This window comes from Myotis lucifugus, unplaced genomic scaffold (assembly GCF_000147115.1).
Source record: "Myotis lucifugus unplaced genomic scaffold, Myoluc2.0 scaffold_10, whole genome shotgun sequence".
Lineage (NCBI taxonomy): Eukaryota > Metazoa > Chordata > Mammalia > Chiroptera > Vespertilionidae > Myotis > Myotis lucifugus.
In genome coordinates, this window is record NW_005871058.1 from 4,041,121 (window position 1) to 4,053,521 (window position 12,401).

Consider the following 12,401-nt stretch of genomic DNA (forward strand, 5'->3'; position numbering starts at 1 on the left):
GGCAGGCAGGCAAGTGAGCGATTAGGAGCCAGCGGTCCAGGATTGGGAAAAGGGGATTTCCCCCCCGTTTAGGCCCGATCCCAGGGATGACCAGGGATCGGGCCTAAACCGGCAGTCAGACATTCCCCAAGGGGTCCCAGATTGGAGAGGGTGAAGGCTGGGCTGAAGGGACACCCCCCCCCCCCGCCATGCACAAATTTTGTGCACCGGGCCTCTAGTGGGACATAAGAGATGATGTGGTATATAGGAGACAAAGAAGAGAAAAGTAGCAGTTTTAGGCCAGTGAAAGCCACTTTTTTTTTTTTTAACACGAGAGAGAAGAGCAGGAAAGCAGTGGTTCTTTCTTAGATCCTCTACCAAACAGCGAGGAAAGGGTATGATGCTCTCAAAATGTCAGTAATTAAGTCTCATTGGGACTTCATACGCCAACTACATTTGACCATCTGTACCTTGGGTGTTTGCGCAGCATCAGAATGCGGAGACGGTCTTTAGCCTCTTCAATGTTAAGTGGGAGCCTCTGGGAGAAACTCTCATCCTGATCCAACCGCGTACAAAGATTCTGCAGTTTCATCAGAAGCCCAGATTTGTCTTGTTTCCCAACTGAAACCCAATGCACACCCCCTGGGAAGCAACCTGGTGAGGAAAAAAGAATAAACTTAGGCCTCTGGACATGAGTCCTTCTTTCAAAGATTTTACTGATAAGCAGCAGATTTGTTCCAATCTTCAATCTCATCACATCTTCAACTTCTTTTGTTTACGGGTATAAATTTTCCTTTAGGGTATTACTGAGCTTTATAGCCTGAATCTAAGAAAAGTTGAAAATACGGAGAAATTTAAGTTTGAAGTAAATCTGCTTTATATATATATATTTTTTACTTCAAAGAGGAAAGGAGAGGGAGAGAAAGATAGAAACATCAATGATGAGAATCACTGATCAGCTGCCTCCTGCACGCCCCCTACTGGGGATCGAGCCTGCAACCTGGGCATGTGCCACTGACTGGAATCGAACCTGGAACCCTTCAGTCCACAGGCTGACGCTCTATCCACTGAGCAAAACCAGCTATGGCTAAATCTGCTTTTTATCAGTAAAATCTTACCAAACAAAATTGCACAATCTTTTTCCTATGCCATCAATCATCACTATATAGCAGTTTCTCAACCTAAGCCCTTGAGACATTCTGGACCAGACAATTCATTGCTGTGAAAGACTGTCCCGTGCATTGCAGGATTTTTAACAGCCTCATGGGTTCTATCCAGTAGATGCTAGGAGCATTCCCCCTCCCTAGTTACGACAACCAAAAGTGTCTCCAAACATTGCCAAATGTCAGTTGCGGGGTGAGGGGGCAAAATCACCTGACTGAGAACCACTGATGGCTAGAAATGGGTAACTCACTCATTACGGTTCTCATATAGAGACTTAAAGTAAAAAGTTAGGTTCAAGTCTGGCTCTAATGCTTACTAGCTATGCAATCTCTGGCAAATCACTTAACCTTAGTCTCATTCATTACACTGAAATAAGACTGCTTACCCTACTTATTTCAGAGTTACTCTGAGAAATTAATGCTATAAAATATGTGAATTTGCTGTGTTAACTGTAAAGGGCTGTAACAGACTTTCTTAGTGATATAGATCTGAGAGCACCTTACACATAGTAAGCTGTGAACGAGTAAGCACTCTAGCAGAGTGGACATTATTATTACTGTTCTGTCAACTGTTATCATCATCATTATTGTCAATTAAAGCACAGCATTTCTTAAAGTATATATTTTTACTTGGATATCACTAGGGGTCAAAAACCTTAATCCTTCGTAGACTATACTTAATCAGTTCCCCATAGATAGAAAAGAAATGTAAAATATGGGGAACAGTAGCTTTAGATCATACCAGTGGCAAGATCAGAATTTGGCAATGTACTGAGAATCTAAAAGAGAACAAGTGATCAGGAGACAAAGAACTCTGTGATAACTGAGTTAAAGATGGTTCCATGAAGCATGGTTTGATGATCAGTGCCACTGTCTTAGAAGAAGCTGGACAAGTCCTAAGCTTTACTCCTAAAAGCTTCCTGAGTTCCCTTATGCTTCCTTCAGAGTAAGGCAACAGTTACAAAGCAGTAAATCCTGGATTTCTGTTTCACTTTCTGGCTCCACCTAGTGTAGCTGTGTTCTGTGAGTGCATATGTTTGTAAATGCACAGGAAAAAGTTTGAAAGAATTTACTGTAAATTGTTAACCATGACTAGCGCTGGTGAAGAATTTAGGAGAAAGGGGAGAAAGGTAAGTGAAAAAATTTTTATCTTCTTTTTAAATGAAAATATTACTACTGTAATAGTTATTTTTAATGTATCTTTATTGTTGAAAGTATTACAGAAGTCCCCTTTGTTTGTTTGTTGTTTTTCCATTGACCCCCTCCACCCTCCACCTGCCCCCTCCCCCAGGTCTTCACCACTCTATTGTCTGTGTCCATGGCTTTGCATATACTATTGCAATATTTAAAACAAAGTTTTTTTTGTTGTTTTTTTTTAAAATATATTTTATTGATTTTTTACAGAGAAGAAGGGAGAGGGATAGAGAGTTGGAAACATCGATCAGCTGCCTCCTGCACGCCCCCCAATGGGGACGTGCCCGCAACCAAGGCACATGCCCTTGACCGGAATCGAACCCGGGACCCTTGAGTCCGCAGGCCGATGCTCTATCCACTGAGCCAAACCGGTTCTGCTAAAACAAAGTTTTAAACTACCTGTTGCTCCTACAGTTCTTTTATTTTTTAATTTGTGCTTTCTATTTTTAGAATTTTTTTTAAATCATCCCAGGATTAAAGACAAGGCAGAGAAAGTACCCTTTCTTTGATATAGCTAGCTAGTAAACTCTTTAGATTTAAATTTAATTACCTAGTACTTACACCAAAGGTCTTTCTCTCCTAAATTTAAAGCTAATAAATGAGGGCATTATAAAAATATGTAAGAAAAAAATAAAACACTACTAGCTTTAAAAATATAGATCAAATGTCCTACTGATCTGAAAAACTCCTACCATCACAAAATGACAAATATTGAAGCATTAATTCCACATTTCAGAAAGAACCTAAACATCTTGATTATGGGCACAAGAGGGAGCAATTTAGCCTTGTATGATTTCTATAATTCACTCAGAGAAAAAATGCCTTTATTCAGAGAAAATTAGCCCCATCCTACTTTCCACACAAGGTTTATCCTGGTAGCAATTAATAATATAATAGCATCAAGGAACTTTTGGAAGGACAGAAGCAAATAGGTAGGCAGCGTCTGGAAAAAGCTTCCATTCTTTAAAAACTCAGGGGGAGAGAGGCTGGAGAATGAGTTCAATCCCCAATAACCAGTGATTTAATCAAGCATGGCTATGTAATGAAGCCTTCATAAAAGCCCAAAAGGGTGAGGTTCAGAAAGTTTCCGCCTTGTGGACACAAGGAGGTGGAGGGAGAATAGCACACGGAAGCTCCACACCCTTCCCACATATTTTGTCCTTTTGCATCTCTTCCAACTGGCTGTTCCTGAGTTATATCCTTTTATAATAAGTAACCCAGTGATCCAGTGAGTAAAATGTTTCCCTGAGTTCCGTGAGCCGCTCTAGCAAATTAATCAAACCCAAGGAGAGGGAACCCCTGGTCAGAAGCATAGGTAACAATCTGGAATTGTGATTGGCATCTAAAGGCGGGATAGCGGGGAGAGAGTCTGAACCTTTAACCAGTGGGATCGGACGCTATCTCCAGATAGACAGTGTCAGAATGGAATTTAAATCATAGGATACCCAGCTGGTGCTGAAGAATTGCTGGCTGTGTGGAAAACTCACCTGTGGTGTCAGAAATTAAGTAGTGTTGTAGTTGTGTAGAGGCGACACATAGGAGGAGTGTGTTTTCCCTTAGAAGTGGAGAAGGGAAATGAGAATGAAAAATTCTTAAAAGGAAATACACACAACAAGAAACTACAGACCTAATATGATAAAGACTATGAACTAACCCAGCCAGCATAGCTCAGAGGTTGAGCGTCCACCTATGAACCAGTAGGTCACTGTTCAATTTCCCGTCAGGGCATATGCCAGGGTTGCAGGCTCAATCCCCAGCGGGGAGCATGCAGAAGGCAGCCTATTAATGATACTCTCTCATCATTAATGTTTCTCTCTCTCTCCCTCTCCCTTCCTCTCTGAAGACAATAAAAATATATATTTTTTTAAAAAGACTGTGAACTAAAAAATACGATTAATTCAATCCTCTGTACTTGAAATCTCACAAGAGCATATGAGGAATATGAATTAAGCTTACTATACACAGGAAAATTGAAACTGTCGCTAACATTTTCCTAAAACAAAATATTTAAAATCTATTCCAACAGCACAATTTATACAATATGATTCCTGGACAATTAATACCACAAGTTGTTAGTCAATTTTAACTGCTAAAATTGAAAATTCACTCCAATAATTGAGTGATTTCAACTAAGTTGAGGGTACACTTTTAACCCTATAAATTAGCACATTATAAATGTATATCTTATAGGAAATTCATCATAATATTGAAAGAAAAACCCATTTCTTCACACTAAAGAAACTTAATCTGATTTCATCCTGAAATATCCTTGGTGATCAATTTTGCAGAAGAATAGATAGATAGATAGATAGATAGATGATAGATAGATAGGTAGATAAAGATTTACATAGAGCTAAGTCCCAGGAAACTTCTTTATAATGACAAAGAAGTAGGAATTGGGCATTCTTTCAACAAGAGTAAGACCAACACTGCTGACAAAGGCTTGAAGTATAAATAAAGCCACATGTATACAACAGGTGTGCCCTAGCCTTCACTTTTCCAAATCTCTTAGAGGTTTAATATTTATTCCATTCATTCTGTCATCTCATCATAAAGGACCTTTTTTTTTTTTTAAATATATTTCATTGATCTTTTACAGAGAGGAAGGGAGAGAGATAGAGAGTTAGAAACATCGATGAGAGAGAAACATCGATCAGCTGCCTCCTGCACATCTCCTACTGGGGATGTGCCCGCAACCCAGGTACATGTATACAACAGGTGTGCCCTAGCCTTCACTTTTCCAAATCTCTTAGAGGTTTAATATTTATTCCATTCATTCTGTGCTCATCATAAAGGATCTTAATGACTAATTACGCATTAAAAATAAAAAAGTTACTAACAACCAGAAGTCAGGAACTGTACTTTACTTCTCCTAGAACTCACTAATGAATAGAGGCAACCAATGAGGGAGCTGTATAACTATTCCTGACAATACCCTGAGAACCTATCAGACTCATTAAAGTCAGGAGTACACCAGCCAAATGTCCTAAAACCCTCTTCTGTACAGTTTGCCCTTCCCCACTCCAGTAACTACCCAATATACTTCCCACCTTCCCTACTCTCCCATCCCTACCTGTCTGTCTGACAAACTTCTAATCTTCCTCCAAACTCTAGCTAAAATGCCATCTCATTCAGGAAGCCTATCCTCTTTCCCTATAGACATAATGCATCTGTCCTTCGTTCTAACTTTGTACCTTATACTTGTTTCTACTGGTCAGTTTATCACAAATCTCATAATTTGTTTACATGTTTATCTCCCCTACTAGAACGTGAGTGAATCCTTATTAGATAAACAAACTGTGCCTTCTTTCTGGATTCCCAGTAGCCATCGCAGTGGCTGGCACCACAGAAGGCTCTCAAACATTTACAGAATACCTAAAGCAAGAAAAGTCAGTCACCAGATACCGAATGTATCTATAAAGTCCCCCTACAAAAACCTATCAACCCCCAGAAACCTAGTCAACTCCCAATTTTTCTTCTTCTTGAGGCTTACCATAAATAGACAAGTTACTAAAGATTTTTATTTTTAAAGATAAGCAACTTATAAAATTATAGAAATAGAATTAGTAGTTTAACACAGGATGCAAATTCATGGGAGAATCACCTACTGGGACAGGCATTAATGGAACTGAGTTTCCAAGAATCTCTTGCACTACAGCACTCTGCCAAAATAGACACTTAAATAGGAAGCTTTATCAGTAAGTCTACTACTGCCTGAAAAGCAGGGATATAATCTTTCAAGATCCTTTTTCAACTCTACAGTCCCTTCATTGGTAAGATACAAGGGAACTAGCTTCATTCCAGTGATAAGTGCCATCTGATAATACATGAATTTACTGGCCTGGCTAGCCAAGCCTCATTGTGACAGGCTAGGTTGAAAATATATTCCCAATGTAACCATAACTATGGTAGGCAGAATAATGTCCCCTCAAAGATGTCCACATCCCATTCCACAGAATTTGCAAAAGTTATCTTCCATGGCAAAAGGATTTTGAGATGAAATTACCCCAAGATTACCCTTGTGATGATGGAGTCACAAGGGCTCTTATAAGAGGGAGGCAAGAAGGTCAGAGTCAGGAAGGAGATATGATAACAGAAGCAAAGATCAGAGAGAAAGAAAAGGTATGAAAATGCTGGGCACTGCCAGCTTTGAAAATGGAGGAAGGGGCCATGAGCCAAGAAAGCAGGTCACCTCTAGAAGCTGGAAAATCCAAGGAAAAGAATTCTCCTTAGCCCTAGCCGATTTTGCTCAGTGGATAGAGCATTGGCCTGTGGACCTAAGGGTTCCGGGTTCAATTCTGGTCAAGGGCACATGGTGGGGTTGTGGGCTTGATCCCAGGTAGGGGGCATTTAGGAGAGAGCCAATCAATGATTCTCTCTCATCATTGATGTTTCTATCTCTCTCTCTTCCTTCCTCTCTGGTATCAATAAAAATATTTTTTTAAATAGATATATTTTTTTTAAATATATTTTATTGATTTTTTTACAGAGAGGAAGGGAGAGAGATAGAGAGTTAGAAACATCGATGAGAGAGAAATATCGATCAGCCGCCTCTGCACATCCCCCACTGGGGATGTGCCCGCATCCCAGGTACATGCCCTTGACCGGAATCGAACCTGGGACCCTTCAGTCCGAAGGCCGACGCTCTATCCACTGAGCCAAACCGCCTTCGGCAAAAAATAGATATATTTAAAAAGAATTCTCCCTAGATCCTCAGAAGGAACTCAGTCCTGCTGTCACTTTGATTTTAGCCCAGTGAGACTTATTTTGGACTTCTGACCTCCAGAACTGTAAAGATAATAAATTTGTGTCATTTTAAGCCACCAAAGTTTTGGTAATTTGTTACAGCAGCAACAGAAAACTAATACGACGCCTAAAGAATATCTGCTTTGCCAGCAACACATGGTAATCAAAACTTACTTTCTAAGAGGTCATGATCACGAACAGCTTCTGCAGCTAATACAGTCTTCCCACAACCTGCCATTCCATATACAGTGACCCATCCCGGTTCACCATGCAGTTTGAAGAGCTTCTGTTGAATTGCATTCACCAGCTTCTTCCTAGTAACAAAAACAACTGGCCTCTGTGGGACTCCTCCTTCACACAGGACTGTTCTTACTGAAATCCAAAACAAAGCAAGCGTGAATAGAACTTCGAAATGACTACTCAAATAATATCTTAACAACCAGAGAGTATAAAGCTGAGGCCTTAGCTTCAGAATTTCTAAGAGAAGAAAATGTGGCTAGCATATTAACTTCAACTTTCTGATTTCTCAGAAAACTCAGAACAAAAGCAAACATATACCTTTCAAGATGACTATAGACACTGGAAATCTCCATCTATATCTGCCCTTACCCTATTTCTCTCTGACTCTACAATCTCTCTCAGATTAGACTGGGAAGGAGAGTGTAAAGGGACGCATATGGAATTCCTTTCAACAACTTAGATTCCTAATAAGTCTTATTCTTTCCTATGCATGAACTTGATAAACACAGAACTGGAGAAGAACTTAAATAAAGGCCTATAAATTATCTTACTGTCTCTAAAAATTAGGATATATCTATTCTTACCTCAGAGCAGTAGGTAGCTCACTGAGCAAAAAGAAAATGTGAGTTAATATAGATGCAAATAAAAATATTTAGGTTGGAAAACAATTTTTTCACATTTTTCAGTGAACTGATTAGTCTCTTCAGCAGACTCCATCTACAATAAGATAAAACTGCAGCAATGTAGCCACTGTGCTAGCAATGTGATAGAAGGTGCAAGTGTTATGCATACAAACCATAAGAAGTTATTCCACCAACTGAATCTTTGCCATTGGAAGAAGAGATGACAGGAAGACCACTGTGGAGAAGGACAGCAAGATCTTTATATCCTTCATGTAGTAAAGCATTGTAGAATGATATGTAGGAATCATTATCTTTTTTAAGTATCATTTTAATTAGCATAGCTGCTCGATGCTGTTGAGTGGGCTAAAAAAAAAAAGTAACAGTTTAGTGTACTATAAAGAATATGTTTGCAACAAATCAGTGGAGAACAGTGCAAGTTTTGAAATAAATTCTTTAAAAATGTTTAATTTTTAAAAATTTATCTTTATTGCTGAAAGTATTATAGATGTCCCCCTTTTTTCCCATTGACCCCCTCCACCCTACCTCCACCTACCCCCAGGCCTTCACCACACTATTGTATGTGTTCATGGATTATGCATACAAATTCTAATTTTAAAGAAAGCATAGACTGCCTAAAAGAACTTTACCTCATTTTTTACTTTTTCTTCCTCCGATGGTGTTAAAACTCCATCACTAATCATGTGATCCATTATGTAGGGTGTTTTGATGTCCTTTTCCAGGGCTTCTCTATGTTGAAGCAAACAATTTCGAGCTTTTGCATCCATTCTCCCTCAAATTTTTCTTTCTCTGAGCTGTTAACCATGAGCTACAGGCAAACATCAAAATATATGTCAGAGCAATAAATATATGAAAGATGTGTAACCTCACTGGTAGTCAAGATATTTAAAAAAAATAAGATTTTATTTTTTGTGAAGATTTTTTTAAATGGACAAAATCCAATGCTTTCAAACGTGTGAGAAAATGAGTATTCTTATACATTACTTGAGGTGAGTACAAAATGGATGCAACTTTTCTGGAAGGCAATCTAGGATACAAAACTGTTTAAAGTAAGCATTCTCTTTAACCCAGAAATGTCACTTCTAGGAATTTATCCCAAGAAGACATTCATATATGTACACAAAAATATCCACAAAAAGAGTTAACAGAGAGTGCTCAGCTGAGAAAGAAAAGATGAAAACAACCAAAATGCCAACCAATCTGAATATGGATTTTAAAAATTAGGGTATGTATATAAGATAGAATCCTATCTAATAATCTAATAAAGAGGGAATATGCTAATTGATCCTCCGTCACAAAGATGGCGGTGCCCACAGCAAAAAAGGAGAATATGCTAATTGACTGCCCCGCCCTCAAAGATGACAGCACCCACAGCCAATAAGAAAGGAGTATGCTAATTGACTGCCACGCCCTCAACGATGGCAGCGCCCACAGCCAATAAGAAAGGAGTATGCTAATTGACTGCCACGCCCTCAAAGATGGCAGCGCCCACAGCCACAAGATGGCAGTGCCCAGTCCCCTCAGCCTTTCTCCAGAATCCCCCAGGCACAGCAAGGCGCCTTTCTCCAGAATCCCCCAGCCCTTTCAGCCTCCTAGCCGCCCAGGTCTGGCCCAAGGCACAGGCAAGCCTCGAATGGCAAGCCTCAGATGGCAGCTGCCCGAGGTGCAGGCAAGCCTCAGATGCAGGTAACCAGGGCCGGCCCAGGCTTGTGCTGCCGGCAGTGGCAGCAGCAGAGGTGTGATGGGGCATCACCTTCCCCTGATTGACTAGTCACCTCCCGCCCCTGAGGGCTCCGAGACTGTGAGAGGGGGCAGGCCGGGCTGAGGGACTCCCCCTCCCGTGCATGAATTTTCATGCACCAGGCCTCTAGTATTATATACCCATTTAAAATAAAACACATCTCCATAAACTGACATGGAAAGATGCTAATGACACATTGCTGATTAAAAAAATTAGAAATATGATCCCATATACAGCACAAAATATGTATCATGTAAATATATAGGGAGATGTTTCAAAGTTTGTTCAACAAAATGTTTGGGTTACTTCCAAGTAGCAAGACTCTGGGGTTTCCCCCTCTCCTCTCCCTCTGCCCTGTCTTTCTTTTGTACTGCTCTGTATTGTCTTAATTTTTTTTCAATACACATTATCACTTTTACAATAAAAAAAACTTCCTTTTTAAATTAAAATTTTATAAACAATAATCATACTGAAGTCCTCATGTTTAAAAAACTTTTTTTATTGATTTCAGAGAGGAAGGAAAGGGAGCGAGAGAAACATCAATGATTCTCTCCCATCATTGATGTTTCTCTCCCACTTCCTTTCTGAAATCAATAAAAATATATTTTAAAATAAAATAAACCTTTTTGTTTTCTTTATTCAACATAAGACTAATTAGAACGTTGTTGGTATTGTGTAATAGTTCTCACACAAGGTGTATGTCAGCTCTGTCTTCAATGATAAACACAGTTCTCATATGCTCACTCCACTAATATTTCTGCTGAGCTGCTAAGTATGACCAAGCAACAGGAAATACACTCTGATGTCATTTCTTAGATTAAGAGACCACAAAGAAAGAGTCATATTATTTACAGTATTATACTCTTAAGTTTCTACCAACTTTATTTCAAATATAATGCAAACTTTTCCATGGTTATAAAACCCAGATTAGAATGTATGCAAGTTTTAGAACAGTAACAGAACTCCATCCAATGTATTACAGTGAGTGTCTAAATGTGTATATTCATTTATTCATTCAATAAACATTTGAGCCTCTCCTTGTGCCAAGCCCTGCATTTACAGAAAAGATTAAATCATATCCCTGATGAAGTTCACAATCTAGTGGGAATTAAAAATAGATAATTAGAATGTTATGTCTAAGAGCAAAAACAGGGGATAAACACAAGTGACAGGAGCACTAACCAGTAAGCTTCAATTATCCTATCCTATATAATAAAAGCATAATATGCAAATCGACCAAACAGCAGAACAAACCATCTGGACCACCATCCATCCGGACGACCATCCGGGACCACGCTATGACACCCACTGGCGCCAGGCCAGCCAAGGCGGGTGCGATGCGATTGGGTTGGCCTGGCCATCACTCTGTGATCGCCCGCAGAGGGAGGCCCAGGCCACCAACTAGCGGGCTGCAGCGGGTGGAGGGCCTTCTCTCCTGCAAGGGGAGCAGGTGCCGGCAGCGGGGGAATAAAGGCCTACTCTAGCACGAATTTCGTGCATCAGGCCTCTAGTGACTATATGTTTTTAAAGGGCCACCAAGTGTGGCACTTGTAAATATAGAGAAGTAGAGCATTTGCCTATGCTTGTCAAGTTTCATAAAATGCCCAGGCCTGGAACAAAACTGCTAAAGAAAAAGTTATGATTAGAATCACAGCTATCAGATTTTTTAAATGTTAATAACGTTTTTATGATCTCAATTAAACGTAAAACATCTCTTAACTGTAAGCAATAAAACTCGATTTGACAAAACAAAAATGAATTTTTAAAATCATGTCCAATTGCCTAGCAAGAAGACATTCTGACAATCTGAAACTAATTTCCAACTAATTCCTAATTACCTAGACTTATTAAAAATACGTAAAATTTAAAGTGCACAAAGTGAAATATCCTGAGTAAATTCTCAGTGCCCCATCTTTTGTAGCCACACCAAAATGAAAAGTCAAAAGTCTTCATAGATGTAAAATCCCTTATTCTTTCTAAAGGAGGGCAATTTCATCCAGGAAACTCGTTAATAGCTGACTACTTCCTCTTTAGATAATTTCTCTTCCTGGTAGAGAAACTACCTTGTCCCAGAATTCTGAGTCCTTGAAATCGGCACTGAGCCTCCAAAGACCCGGCTTGGGGGGAAAATCGAGGCGCAAACTTATCCAAACCTTCCCACCAAGATCTTATTGGGAAGAGCAGCTCTGCGGGGACAGACTTGGAAACCAAATTTGGGGGGGGGGGGGGTCCGGTAACGGGGGTTTCCGAAAGGGAAAGCAGAACTCGGAGCGCGGCCCGGACTAGTCCGGGTCTGCCAGGTGCCTCACCTGGGCTTCCGCAGTCCGGGGCGCCGAACACCTCCGGGGACCTCCGACGGGCGGAGATGTAGGCGCCACCTCCCCAGGCAGCCAACACAGTTCCGGGGCGCGAGGTGAGGCCCGGCCCGAGGCCCGCCCCCGCCGGGGGACCCCACCCCAGACACAAAGAAAGGAGGGCCACTGTCGCTCCTTCCCCCGGACGGAGCTGCCCCCGGGGAAGCCCAGGGCCACTCCTGGACGCTGCCCGTGGCTACTTTCGAGGCCCTGCCGGGGGGCTGTCGGGCCAGAATGATGACTCAACTTCGGTTCCCTCAACCCTTTAGTTCAGGGAATAAGGCATCCGCGTCCAACCTGGAAAGCGCCTCTTTCGGCGGTAGGAGCGCGGAGAGAGTCAAAA

At 40.7% G+C, this 12,401-nt stretch overlaps 1 protein-coding gene across 1 annotated transcript in view; it reads right to left on the reverse strand.

Annotated features, from left to right (window-relative positions):
- Positions 1–12,223, reverse strand: part of APAF1 (apoptotic peptidase activating factor 1) — a 76,291-nt gene extending 64,068 nt beyond the window's left edge. Inside the window, exons 1-5 of the mRNA XM_006084110.3 lie at positions 12,014–12,223; positions 8,593–8,771; positions 8,119–8,308; positions 7,257–7,454; positions 450–633 (exon numbers count right to left, since the gene is read on the reverse strand). Coding sequence (XP_006084172.1) covers positions 450–633; positions 7,257–7,454; positions 8,119–8,308; positions 8,593–8,730 — 710 coding nt within the window. The 5' untranslated portion in view covers positions 8,731–8,771; positions 12,014–12,223. The remainder of the gene's footprint in view (positions 1–449; positions 634–7,256; positions 7,455–8,118; positions 8,309–8,592; positions 8,772–12,013) is intronic.
- Between the last annotated feature and the right edge of the window lie 178 nt (positions 12,224–12,401).